This window comes from Rousettus aegyptiacus, unplaced genomic scaffold (genome assembly GCF_014176215.1).
Source record: "Rousettus aegyptiacus isolate mRouAeg1 unplaced genomic scaffold, mRouAeg1.p scaffold_m13_p_1, whole genome shotgun sequence".
Classification (NCBI taxonomy): Eukaryota; Metazoa; Chordata; class Mammalia; order Chiroptera; family Pteropodidae; genus Rousettus; species Rousettus aegyptiacus.
Window position 1 is genome coordinate 179,478,016 of NW_023416284.1, and position 14,455 is coordinate 179,492,470.

General features: G+C 40.4%; 1 protein-coding gene and 1 pseudogene across 1 annotated transcript in view; both read left to right on the top strand.

Moving 5' to 3' along the window:
- The window catches only part of SNX9 (sorting nexin 9), a 79,538-nt gene that overhangs the window by 29,848 nt on the left and 35,235 nt on the right, over positions 1-14,455 (top strand). Inside the window, exons 3-4 of the mRNA XM_016162796.2 lie at positions 1,350-1,424; positions 2,681-2,806. Of these exons, the coding sequence (XP_016018282.1) occupies positions 1,350-1,424; positions 2,681-2,806 (201 nt within the window). The remainder of the gene's footprint in view (positions 1-1,349; positions 1,425-2,680; positions 2,807-14,455) is intronic.
- On the top strand, positions 4,191-4,309 carry LOC118604251 (annotated as a pseudogene).

Genomic DNA, 14,455 nt, shown 5'->3' on the forward strand with positions numbered 1-14,455 from the left:
TGTCTTTGACAGGAAGCACGCGAGGAGAGGTGCCGGGAGGGCCAAGGGGACCCTGGGAAAAGGGAGGCGGCAGTGCGGGCGTGCTCCACCCCGTGGGAGGGAGGAGGACTGCGGCAGCGCCAAGAGCACAGCAGGAGAAACAGCAGTGACCGAGAGGATGGTAGTTCTTCCACACGGGTGGTGGTTTATGTGTCTTAGATACCGAAAAGAGTTACTGGTAGAAGAAGTATAAGTCATTTTATAAAATACGCTAGGAGCATGTAAGTAAATGAGTTCTATTTTTAATCATAGGAGACATTAAGATTCTTCTTTTTCAATCAAAAAATATTCTTCGTATCTTGGTAAAATAGTATTGTCTTTAAGGTGCTGTCAAAAATGGACAAACTTAAAGTGATTTTTAAAAATGATGTTTCATCTAGATACAGGTAATTAACTAAACTTACTATTTTAAGAGGGAAAAGTGGGACTTTGCTGAGAGAATAGATTGAAAAATGGGAATCCTAATGTAGAGTGCTTAATTTCGTTTATTAAAATTACTTATCCAGAAGAGCTAAGGAATCATGGGCTAGTTAGGTTTTTTTGAAACAGTGGGCAATCCCAAAGTGGTGAGGCTTAAACGACCGTTTGTCGTTGGTCGGGGAGCTGCAGCTCCGCTGGATGGTTCCGCTGGCCTGGGCTGGCTCGTGCCCCTCATGGGGTCCAGGCTGGGGCTCGGGGGCTTCATGTGGCCTCACTCACATGTCTTGCAGTGCTCCTGCTGGGGGCTGACTGGCTTTGAATGGGATGACATGGAGACTGGGCCTTGTCTCTCTCATCATGTAGCAGCGCAAATGTATTCACATAGCAGCTCTTTTGTGGGAAAAAGGTGTTGTTTGGGGGAAATAAACAATCTGAAGTGCTAATCCTATTGAGGCCAGGCTCTGAACTGACTGCATATTATTTCCACCTCTTTCTTTTGGCCAAAGTGGTCACAAAGGACAAGGCAGATTCTAGAGGACGGGGTGTGCTTTCTCCTTGACAGTCGGAGCTGCAAATCACTTTTTGTAATCCACAACAGAGCAGTAGATAGAAATGAAGTACAAAATGATGGCATTCTATTAATAGGCTGTTTTAAAATTTTTGATCACTTATTATCGAAGTTTGATTTTTCTTTAGATTTTATAATTTTCTGGAGTAAAGAGAAGGCTTAAGAATTTAAAAGTTTGAACTGTGTTAACTCTAGGAGTAAAACACTCAATGTTAATTACTTTTCATGCCTAACAATTTCCAATCAAAATTTCTGCAGGAAACTCTAAGTCTTTTTTATTTTCTTTTATCTTTCCTTTCTTTTCTTTTTTTAACTCTCTTAGGATGTTGGCGGAGGATGGCTGGAAGCAAAGAACAGCAAAGGAGAACGAGGTCTTGTTCCCACAGACTATGTTGAAGTAAGAGCTTACTGTCATGTATTAGTTAAACCTAGTCTTTGTCAAACATCTTTTTATGAATTACCCACTTAAAGGACTAACTGGAAGATAGCAACTTTATTTTTAATAAAAACAATTTCCATTGTAGAAATAGTACATGATAATTAGATAAAATGTGGAGAGTACTTTGAAGTAGAACTAAGAAAAAATATTGCTATAGGCCCAAGTCCAAAGAGTGACTCCAGATATTCAGGTCAAGTTCTTTCTGAGGATAGCAACTTTAATTATTCTGAATAAAAGTCCCTGTTTTTTCATTTGCTCATATTATATAAAAGCTGTTATCTACAGTATTGTTTATTGTAGAATTGATTCATAGAGCTTAAATGGTAGATTTTTTTTACGTAGCTAGCTTCTTCCTGTGTTAATTTAGGACATACATCTCGATTCCTTCTTCCACTCCCATAGACGGAATGGTCATGAATGAACTGCTGTGGACCATAGCCCGGTTTAAACCCTATTAGGACAGATGCCAAAGGTGGTGTTAGAACACCCTGCGTGAATGAGGTTCCCAGCCGGAGACACGCCCACTCAGCTGACAGACCTCTTCTGAGTCAACCTCCTGGCACCCCCTGCTGGGTGTCTGTAGGTCTCCCAAAACAAAGTACTCAGTTGCTGATAAGCTTGTCTCTGTGATAGAAACTAAGGTTGTCTGGTGCCTTGTGAGTAAAATCAGAATGAGGTCAAGAATAAAGGTTCCTGTGGTTTCCCTCCAGTAGAGAGGGATAATGCCGTGGGAAGATGTTTACTGGGGTGCTGCCTGCGGAACGGGAAGGCTGCCTGTTCCTGATTGAGTTGGCCTGAGAAGTTTTGAATCATTTGGAGAATCGGATGAAATCTGTAGGCCTTCCTCTCAGAGATATGTGCATGCGCATGGACCCCAACCTTTTTCATATAGTTTCAGAGGGTTCACAGGTCCCTTAACTCAGTCCACATGTCTTATATTTATGTTGTATTTTAGTTGTGCATTCCGGATTCTAAAAGTTGACAAGAATGAGAAAAATCTGAGGATTTAAGTGGATATGGGCATCAACTGCACCTTGTAGAATTCTGCATGTTCACAGAAAGGAATAGTTAATACAGATGATTTGAGGCCTACTTGCCCTTTAGAATATAACCCCTTTTCTGTAATAGTTGACAATTCTTACTTGCCCTCAGGGACTCTAAGTCTGAAATATCTCTAATCTATGGAAATAATTGTGATTCTTCCTAATATTCAGATTTTGCATAATGATGCAAAAGATCCATTTTCTTGTGGAAATTCCGTGGCTGACCAAGCCTTCCTCGATTCCCTCTCAGCAAGTACAACTCAAGCCAACGCGTCAGCAGCCAACAGTAACAACCAGGTAAGTCTTACATCACCCTGCAGGACGAGGCTGGCTTTACTGAAAACAAAGCGCATTTGTGAAAGCTTGTGATGTGTTACAGCTATTAAATGTTTGTGTGGCATTTCTTTTGGGTATTAACAAAGAACCCACCTGTTGAACCTGCTGAAGACTGTTTATAAAGTTGATTATAAGAGAAAAGACAGGGTGTTCATTGAGAGTGGCTTTTAAAGTCTGGCATGATACGAACACAGACCCCATAGCTGGGAATATCCTGTCAGGTGAGGATGTGGAACGACAAGAAGCGTCCTGGGCTGAGGCAGCCAGTATTAGAGCTCTGGCTGGGACAGGGAACGATTCGTCTGACCGTGGCACCTAACACACACTCTCAGAGCAGGTGCAGCACATGCCAGAGTGACTGCAAATCCTGCATTTGGGGCTATTATTATATAACTTCTAGAAAACTTAGAGTAGTGGGATAAATTGAGGAAAATCCACTGAAATTTTACATTAATTTTATGAAAATTTGATCAGTTTAGGTGATGCTGCCTGGTTCAGTTACTGCTAGATGATTACCTAGAGTGAGTGACAACAAAAAAATTGAGGGGATGGATATCAAAGTGTTATTGCCGCCTACATCCTTGGAAATGAATGCGTTTTAGGGAATGTTATTTCTTGGTATTTTTTCAACTATATAAAAGGTTTAAATCATGTGAAGCCAAATAATCATATCACTTATAATGATTTGCTTACAGAATGTCTATATCAACTTCCCAAGAGAATTTATCAAAGTACTATTAACATTTATAAACTACAGATCTTATACACTTTAGCTTTTTGTGGACACCCTGAATTATGAATCAATCTGGCCCAGATATTTAAAATTCAGAGGCAAAGTGATCACCATAGTTGAGCATTTTCCTGTATTTTGTTACTCTGTAATATCTGAAAACATTACTAGTTAAAGATTACTGAAGATAAAATGTGAAGAAACAGTAGTTAAACCTTACCTGAAGTTTAACCAGGGATTCTCAACCTGACCACTGTTAACATTTGGGGCCCAGTACTTCCTTATTGTGACATTCAGCAGCATCTCTGGCCTTTATGCACTAGATGCGAGTAGCACCCCCGTCATTTGTAACAACCAGAATGTCTCCAGATGTTGTCAGATATCCCCCGGCGCCCAAGACAACCCAACTGAGATTCATCGAGCTAAACAAAAACATCAGTAAAGTGAGTTTACGTTAAGTTAAAGACAGCATTTTAATAAAAGAAAATTATAATGAGATGATCATAGAGTAAGTGAAGGAAAGAAGATGGAAATATTCATCTTATTTTAATTCAAGAACCTACTTCAGCCGTTATCTCAGCACTTTAGCTGATGAACACATTCAAATCAGGCATGGTCTACAGCCATGTCACTCTGAACAAGCCTGATCCCATCTGATTTTGGAAGCTAAGCAGGGTTGGGCCTGGTTAGTACCTGGATGGGAGACTACCCAGGAAGACCAGGTTCTGTAGGTGTAAAAAAATAAAAAATAAAGGATTCTAAGCTGACAGGGTCCTTGCAATCTGTGAGGTCAACCAAGGATTACCTCACCTAAAAAAAAAAAAAAAAAATCAGGCATAAATCTTGCTTCGTTCTAAAAGTCCGTAGCATTTAAGTGTAGCAATATAAACTGATTAGCATAAATCTGAATTTTCTTCCAGGTTATTTAGAAGAAAATAATAACCAACTTTTAAAATGTTGGATTTTTACCAACCCAATCTAATATTAAATCTAATAGATCTTTTGAAAGAAAAGAAAAAGTAAGCTGTAATTAGAATTAACAAAATACAGAAAGCATGACCATAATTAATTGAGCATTTGGATTTCATTTAAATTAAGCAAAAATATTTTTAACAGCCATCTATACTCTCAATGATCTGGGCTATGAGAGCAATTTAAATAGGCCAGAATTATGCTACGTTTTACAAATACCATGAAGATGTCATGAATAAGAGACCAGACAGCCATATTTACTTGGCAGCTTTTAAACATTTCTAAATGTCAGTAAAAAACTGCTTTTGTTTCAGTGATGTGTTTCTTGGGATTTTCTCATTACTCTGGCCTATGTTCTCTTGCAGAGGACAGTTTTATTCGGAGGACAAGTGTGTCAGAGAGCCAGGCCTCTCTCTCCTCTCCCTGATCAGGCCATGCAGGCTGCACCCCGTCTTTTCGGTCTGGTGCGCTGCAAACTTCTGTTTACCCTTCTCAGTACAGTTAATCTCAGTCAGGCTTTCTTCCCCCACGGGCAAGTTAAAGCTCTACAGCTCGGTGGCTGGTTATCCAAAGGTCTGACTGTAGTATCTTTCTTTTAAATCATATCTTTAAAAAAGAAAAGATCCCCTAATGATCATGTCCATCTGCAGATCTCCTTGAATAACTTATTTTTGAGCCTGGTAATTTTTTATTTATTCAAGCCTTACTTTGTATTTTTAATCTATATTGCATTTCAGAGAAACTAAATTCATAAATTTGTAACAGAATATGTAAAATAGCACTTTCTTTAGCTTTTTATTTTTCTTAAAACTCCTAATTTGGGGTTGCTTAGGGTACCTTGTGGCTCTAGCTTCTTACTGAACAGCCACGGGTGCAGTAACCGGTGCAGATGTAGCGAGCACTGACACCTTGATTACAATGACCCGTTAGGATCTTTTCTCCCTTTGCTGGTATATGAGGGAACCCCTCCTTTATCTGTAAAACGATCCAGTCGCCTGGCTAGGTACAGACTACAATTGTAAACATCAGAGGATTATAATGCATTATTCTTTAAATGTATTGGAGCACTTTCATTTTAAAAATGATAAAACTTTTATTTTTTAATCACTTGGAGAGATTAAGAACTTTTTTTTATATAACCTTGGAATATGAAAGGCCTTTTTGAGCAGGACACAATATCTAGCAGCCATTAAGGAAAGAATTGCTACAATAAATCGAAAAATAATATTAAAATAGGAAAAATATTCCTAACATGCCACAGATACTAGCTAATTCTCTTAATCTACAGAGAACTCTTCTACATCTATAGTAAAAAGATGAACAATTTAGGAGAAGAAATGGGCAAAGTATGTGAACAGAGTTTTTATTGGAAAGAAGTACAAATAGCAGATTTCAACCCGAGTCCCTGTCTAAAGGTTTGTGTTCTCAGCATTGGCTGTAGGACCAGGAGCTGTCTCCAGCCCCTCACTCCAAATTGTTAAAAATGATTTTTTAACAATTGAGGTATTAAATGCTCTAAGTTAAGTGAATATTTAGGAATATAACATCTTTTTATTATGCAGAGATTTTCAGTGTAATATGTTATGAAGGAATTTTTATTGGTTAATGGATAACGAAGGCCATAGTACTTTTATGTTAGAGTAAGTGAAGGAAAGAAGTACATTTTGCTTTTTTGTTTCTCAAAACAATCCATTTTAGGCCATTTAAAGGCCATTTTGTAGTCCATTTTTTAAATAAATTTGCAAAAGAAACCTTCATAAAAATACTGTTTGCTTATTATTATTTCATTGTTTCCAATGAGGTCTCTGATACCTAGACCTCTCATAATTGCTTATCAAGATGTCCTCTTTACAAAACCCCCATCGAAAAGGTTATTTGTCTCCCCACCCCCCACTCTCAAGTAAATCTCTTCAGTACTTGATGACAGGGCTTTGTAAGGAAGGTTGTATACATCCACTGATAGGATTTCTTGACATTTATCTTCAGAAATGCCTTAGGAAGGCAATACTAACTTTCCATGTTTCTTTGATCTCAGATCATTGCCTTATATGTGACAGACAGCTTTGTGCATGCAGGGAGCCTTTCAAAAATACATATTGGTGAAATTTATTCCTTGCAGTGGTTTTGGTGGTGGTGTTTGTTTTTGTCTAACAGAAAACAAATGACAAAAGCAAAGGGGTTTTTTTCTACCTTAAAACTGCTATGATAAAGGGCTAATCAGCATTGTTACGTGCACAACTTATCATCAGAAGAATTTCCATAAAAGTCCATTTAGCATGAACTTTTATTAGCTCTCTCTAGAAGTCAGTGTTCTTTTGCTATTTGTGGCGGCATAAAACTACCTATTTTAAAACCTCATGCTAACAAAAGAAGTAAACTCTCTAGGCTAATACAAATACTCGTTTTCTAAGGCAAATTTTATTCTTTTGATTTTCTCTATTTAAAAAATAAATACCTGGAATTGGCATCTGGCAGTTCAGAATGAGAATTAACTTAGGATTTGTTAAGCCGTTTAAATTTCAAGGGGTAATTTCTAGTTAGTATTGATGCGACTGGCTACCAATGGGTTTAATATGTCCTAATGATCTAGCCTCATTTTAAAAAGAATGTACAAGTTTGATATTTTATTAATGGTTTTCTGAAGACAGGATTTCATCTGTAGGATTAGATGATGTCTTTTGAGCAAATATAAAGAATAAAATAGGAAATTTTACAACTCTTCTGCATTTTGACCTGAAATAGTTAAGCTCTTTACCTAAAAGAATTTTGAGAAATTCTTTTGAGAAAAAGAATTGTTAAGTCTGTGTCAGAAACCATAAGTGTTCTTGAGTACAGGAATCACATTATTTGCTTTGTATTTCCACTTCCTAACATGGTTGGCACATGGTCATTAAACGTTTGATAAATGAGGAATGTCAGATAAAGACTGGTCATGTGACTTGGCAAAGATAGAAAGAAAGAAAGAAAGAAAGAAAGCTCTAATAATCTCAGCCTTCACAAAACAGGTAGCTTTCCATTCATTTTTATTGTGTACCCCTGGACAAAGTCTTGCCTTGGGTGTTTCTAGTTGCACAATTTTTCCTTCTTTCCTTCCAAGCAGGAAACCGATTATTAGGGTGGAGTCGTGTGATAGGCCATGGCATGGTGAGCTAAATGACAACATAAGCCATAGGATGTAGAAGTGTGTGACGGAGGCACAGCAAGAGTTTCCGTAATGAGGTGGACCCTCGAACGCTTCTCCGGCCTCTCCTCCGAGATGCTAATGTAAGAGGTAGTGAGCCCAGGGTTAGGGGCTCCTCTTACCTGGTGGAATTAGCAAGATGAATGACCCACATTGAACTCCGCGTGTCTCTGTAAGGGGCCGGATGGGCAGTGGCAGCTCTGAGTGCTCATCCCTGTCTTTTGAGCCTTCATATATCCTTTGTACTCCTGTGTGCTGGTCGGGCAGAAAGCAGTCTTACTGAAATATACATTATCCTTTTCATGATTCTCAGACCTAGGTCACTTGAGGTCTGACCTAGTTCAAGTGGACACAGAGATAATGGCATTCGATGCCCATCTCTTCATCTTCCCCCATTCTCTCCGAGTGTTCTCATGGTCCGTGCGGTGAACATTTTTTTCTTGGACCACGTCTCGTCTACTTCCTGGGTACCCAGTTAATTGAGTCAGCGCTCACTGTTGTTATCTGACAAGCTCTTGTTTAGGTCTCACTGCATTTTCATTGACACCTGTTGTCAGAAGTAGGAGTGTGATTCTTACTATTCCAGGTCCCCCAAGGATGTCATATAAGAAGCAAAATACAACAAAACCGGAACCTGTCATTTTTGTGGTTGACAGTTACAGACTAGTGTTTTTATTTTCTTTAAAAATTCTTTTTAAAATAGCATTTTATTGTTGTGGAAGCAGTGCATGTGTTCGTGTGTGAACATGGGTGGGTGCACACATGTACGCCCATGGGAGACATGTAGGAGTATTTACTGTTGGTAACCTTTTAAAAGTTGACAGTCTTTTCCTTTTTAGTACATTTTCATCTCACATATCATTCAGACCAAATTTAATATCCCAGTTGACCCCCAGTTGTTCGTTACAACTTGTTCGTAAGTTAGTGTCCAGTCTAGGACCGAGCGTTACATCTCGTCATGTCCGTTGTGTCCCTGTGAATTCTTTTTTCCAGCAGAGTGTCTGCCCTTTCAGAATCCCGCCTTAGCCAGCTGTGTAGAAGTCTTACATTCTGGATTTGTCTGGTTGCTCCTCTGTCCTCCTTATAAATTGGAAAGTTGTACCTCAAGGCTCAAAGGATTCAAATTGCACATTTTGAGCAAGAATATAGCAGAGGTGATACTGTGTATTCATGTTGCATCACATCAAAAGACATCATATCCGGTCAGCCCACGATTGCAGATCAGAATGACCTCGGGTTGGGTGGATGACAGTCTTGTGCTCCCATTATTGAGTTATATAGTTTCCATGTGACCAGAAAGTAATCTGGTATTAATTTAATGCTATTAACCATTCACCTAATGGTTTACCACCAATGGATAATCCTTGCCTGCCTGAATCTATGTTATTTCTTCCACATTTACTGAACTGGCTTTCCTCTGTAAGGTAGCACTTTCCTCCATTAACTGAAGCTAGTTAGCTACCTTGAAAAAGTTTGCGTTGGAATTCAATGTAGATGTCTAATTCTTTCCCTTTAATTGCCTGTATTCAAAATAAGAAGTTTTTTAAATAGCTGCTTCAAATAGCGACGAGTTTTTCTACCTTTCTTTTTTTTAGTATATTATGGACCCATGGATTTACATTGATTCAGTGTGTTTCAGGCCCCTAGAGTGGATTTTTCTTTAAGCTTAAAATTGTCACCCCTCGGAAGCCCATTTAAAGTGTTTCCTCTGTCTCATTAATATTCGAAAGCTTTCTTGCTCTCAAATATTGTTAATTCTGTCATCTGTGTTATTACTGGGTCAGCTATGATTGATTTTTCTCTTGTTGTAGGTCATATTTTCCTACTTTTCATGCCCAGTGATTTTTTTACTGGATGCCATACATTGTGATTTTTACCCTGTCATATGCTGGATATTTTTGTATTCTCGTAAATACTTTGATCATTGTTCTGCATGCAGTTAAGTGACTTAGACACAGTTTAATCCTTTCAGTCTTATTTTTAAGCCTTTTAAAGTGGGGTCAGAGCAACATTTAGTATGAGGACATTTTTGCCCTTCCGTGGAGGCAAAACCCTTTTTAGCTCTGTATGCAGTGCCCTGTGAATGATGGAGTTTTCAGCTCTGGCTGATGAGGCGGGCCCTGTGTGAGGGGTTGATGCTCAGTCCTCTCATGTCCACACGCTGTCTGGTCCTGAGCTGAGACCGGGTTCCCTTCAGTCAGTCAGATCTCCCCGTTAGGCTTCTGCCCACACGCCCAGCTCCGTCCTTCAATTCACAGAGACCACCGGGCTTCGGCTGGGTTTTCCACCCCCGATTTTTAGCCTGCAAAGTCTCTCTAGGCAGGGACCAGATCCTTTATTGCCTGATGCCCAGTGGTTTGAAAACAGTTACATATTTCATCACTATCATTTTTATTTTTTAAAATTTAAGTGGAAGCATAAACTGATCCCCGTGACTCTGTCTTGTCTTCTTTGTGTATTAATGAACCTCCAAAACCAAGTTTATCTACATCTATAAAATAGAAATAATACCGCCACTTGACTTCACAGGACAGTTGTACCTGAAAACACTTCATATAGCCCTATAAACATTAAATAGTGGCAGCGACTTCCCTAGTAGATAGTGGTGGAGCTGGGATTGGAAGCCTGGAAATTGGGCTCCAAGGCTGTCCTCTTAACAGTGATGCCCGTTTGGCCCGTTTGGCCGTTGATCGGCTTCATGGGCGTGTACCAGCTTCTGTTCTCACAGCGATGCTGCATACTGAGCCAGTCTGGACCTCGGGCCATACACCAAAAGACCTTGACTCCTGAGCCCATGGCCTGGCCACGCTGTGTTGTGCTTTCATCCGGGCTTGGCAGGATTCCCCGTGGCTCTGCGGTCGCTGCTTGTTGACCAGGTGGCTCTGCTTATCTCTTCTGGGCTCTCTCCCGTGTGTGGTGGCCGTGAGAGCAGAAGATTCAGAATCCTAACATTTTTTAAAAAGCTTGGCTATGTTTTCTCCTGTGAGTTTTCTTCATTGACTGTATGACTTGCGTTTGTTCCGTTCCGTCTGCCCGGCTTATAATTATCTTCAGAGCTTCGGTGATACCGAGTCATGACAAGTCTCCAGAGTCTGTGCTGGTGCATCGAGGGTAACCCACTACTGCACAGTTGGCGCTTTGCTTTTTGCATGTAATGTTTGTGAACAAAGGGCATGCTGGAATTGTCTGACGAACTTAGCTTTGCTATGGTTTTGCTGTTTTTAGTTAAAAGTTTTGGTGTACTCTTTTTTTCCGCATTTACTGAGCACCTTTTTTATTTTAAGGTGGATGTTTTGGCTCAGATTGGTTGTGTTGAAAGTCTCAGCCAGTCACCGCCATCTTCACCTTCTCCTCCTCCTCCTTCTTCCATAAATAAGGTAAAATTCAAACTCGAATGCAAGAGGAAATAAACGTTTAAAACCCCTAGAAGTAATGCCTTTTCCCCAATGAGGTTATTGTTTCAGGTAAAGTATCTCACCAAAGCTCTTCTCGGGGATGCGGAGAACTCTTTAATCAAAAGCTTCCCTATTAATGCGATCTGGCCTTGAAACCATTTGGAAATACAACTGTCTGATCTTTTCCCCTAAAGCATAAACGAATAGGTGGACTAGTGCTCATGGGGATTTACTCAGAGAACTGCCAATCTTCATTCTTTCCTTCATATTTAAATGAGGCCCCATATAATAAGATAATGTCTCCTGAGCGCATGCTGTGTGCCAGATATTGTATTAAGTGCTTTATAGTCATTGTGTCATTTAATCCTTATAAAGCTCCTATGAAGAAGTTAATGTTACTGTACCCACTTTTTAAGTGTAGAAATTAAGAGAGTGGGAGTAAATTGCCCAAGTTCATACAACTAGTAAGTGCTAAAGCTGGGATTCAGACCCGGGAGACAGCTCTAGAGCCTAAGTTCTTAACCACTGCGCCTACGTGAAATTTACTCGAATCAAATTTTGTTGAAACCAGTGGTTCCTGGGATTTAGAATTCAGTGGACCAGTATTCTTACCCTTGCCCCCTTTCGCCGCATGTTACATATTCGTAAGACACACAGCTCCCTGTAGTTATCTCAGGAACAGCCATTGCATGGCCATGCTGGCTCCGTGCTGTGGTCTCTCTGGCTCTACAGGCAGGTACAGAACAGATGGTCTGCTTTCTGAAGAAACTCGCCTTATGCTATGTCTTTCAGTGGATCTATTTAAATAAGTGTCATGATATAAAGCCAGTGTAAATGTATTTCCCTCTTGTCTTGTGAGGATAGGATAGCTTTTAAATTTGGAGTGCTAAGTCAGCAGAAGTGTTGAATTAGGTGCCCCTGACCTAAGGAGCATTTAATTTAGTCGGTGTAGGGTTAGGGGGAGAGACAGATACAATCAGCCAGTTTGGGTGCAAAGCAGGTTAAATGCGTTTATAAAAGAAATCTTGACAAACATGCTTTCGGAGTATTTTGTTTTAACAAAAATTTAATTTAATAAGCACTTAGTACACGCCAGGCCCCATTTTCAAAGGCAACAGGGCATCCGTGGTGACGCTGATGAACACAGCCCTTCTCTGTGTCCCCCGTGTGCATCCTGATGGGGTGCAGAAAACAGAGTGATTGTATACACAGATTTGTTGAATTTACTGACATTTCATTCAGACTTCAAGCATTGAAAAGTTTAATGAATTTCATAGTGAATAATCACATACTCACCTTCTAGATTTTTGACCATTAACATTTTAGTCTTCTTGCTTTATCACACATCTGTCTGTCTGTCCATCTGTGCCCGTCTGTGTCTTCCAGCTTTTCTGCAGTGTGCTGACACTACTTTTATACCATAGGAGACATCGTTATTTTAGAACATGGTATGTCCTGTGCTAAAGATCGCCTATTCTGTGTTTGACCACAGCAGGTGATTTTCCTAGAAAAGACTCAGAGTGCTATACCTAAAGAAAATCCAATTTCCCTCTTCGTGAAATAATGACAGTGTTATGAAGGTTAGATGTCTGACAAAGAATAATATGTATTTAATACAAATGATCCAAAACACATATTTAACCACAGTTTTTTTAGTCCTTACCACTTTATGTAAGGTATTTTGAGAATCTTTGAGAGGAATTTTTTAAAAATAAGATAGGCCTGTGCCCGTGACTTACTAGTGGGCGTGACTCCCGATACACAAGTCACTCTAAGAGAGGACTACCCGTGGGGGGTGGAAGCATGTGGCGATGTCAGCGAGCAGGCTCGGAGACCAGAGCCCGTAGCGGGTAGGACTCGACAAAATTCGGGAAAGTGAGAGAGAAGGCTTTCTGTGCAGATAGACTAGGGTAAGCAAAGGTGAGGAGGTGGGAAAGTTTGGGAGACTGAAAAGGTGAAGCTTAGGGTGAGGGTTGGTGGCAAGTGAGAATGAGGAATGTCATGGAGGGAAAAGTTAGAACCTTGATTGATGGACTAAGGAGCTTGGAGTTTATTCCATGGACAGCTAGGGCTCACGGAGAATTTGTAATTACATGTGGTTGATAGAGTCAGGTGGGGTTTGGTACCATACACAGAGGGAAAAGAAGAGGACGAAGGCGAAGACATTGCTGAGTAGAAAGGAGAGAGAGGAGGAAGTTGGAAGAAAGTAGAGAAGAGGCGCCACGGAGTTCGAGCAGGGGAGCGGAATGAATTATTGTGTGCCCGAACGCCTGCGGTTAAGGGACAAAGAGGGTTATTGGGCGTTGAAAGCAAAGAAGTCAGAGGCCAAAGTATGGGAAGGGCAAGTTCAGAGGAAGACGGAAAGTGACAGACTGTGTGAGCTGATTAATAGTTGCTGATATTAGAGGAGGGGCCCTGGTGGTCAGTAAAAAGTCATCTGAGAGAGGGAGGGAGGGAGGGAAGAGGAGAGAGATTCGGAAAGATTTGGATCAGGCTTGGAAAGATTTATTGACAAGAGTCACATGAAACCAAGATGGAGTGTTCCAGGAAAAATAACAAAAGGCAGAGAGAAGCATACAATTAACTAGATTTGCCTAAAAGGATTTCGTAACCTTCACAGAGAGCTAAGATCATACATGTAACAAATAATACAGCAGTTATTACAAGCAGTTTGTAAACAAAGTTTTAGAGAGAACTGTCATGTTGCATGTTTCTGTCCTAAGTCATAATTTTTTTAGGGTACTTGCTATGGACAGTCCACATTTGATTTTTTCCCTCTCAATACTGATGAAAGTTTTTCTCTGACAGTTTGCTAACACGTATAGTCTTATTGCCATGGTAATGCTGAACTTTTCACTTTTCCTGTTGTTCTGGCTTTTGGCCTTTCTGTTCCTTTGCAGATGACTTCATTTAGCTTCTGTCAGTCTTTCCACACCAGAGTCAGCAGCCTGGGTTTGAGTTCTAGACTGAGGCTACCCAGCTAGACAGAGCCAGAGCCAGAATCCCAAGCCCGTGACAGCCGGCCTGGAGGGAAGCCGTGCTCCTCACTGAGCCGCCCTCCGCACGCCGCCCTGTATGGAAATCCTAGACAAGCCAATGTCTGTACGCACTGTCACCTCACTGTACAAAATTTTTGTACTTCTTGGGATTTTATTCTAACAACAAAACCCTGTAATTTAGAGCTTGGAGGGCACAGAGTATATAGTGCTGAATAACACCCTCCCTCAAAGAAAACTGTGGAAGCGAAGGACCCTCATAAATGAAGTGTGATTGCCTGACCCTCAGCACGACTGCCTGTTTTGCCAGTACCCACTAGAGTGTCTTGAAGGTAT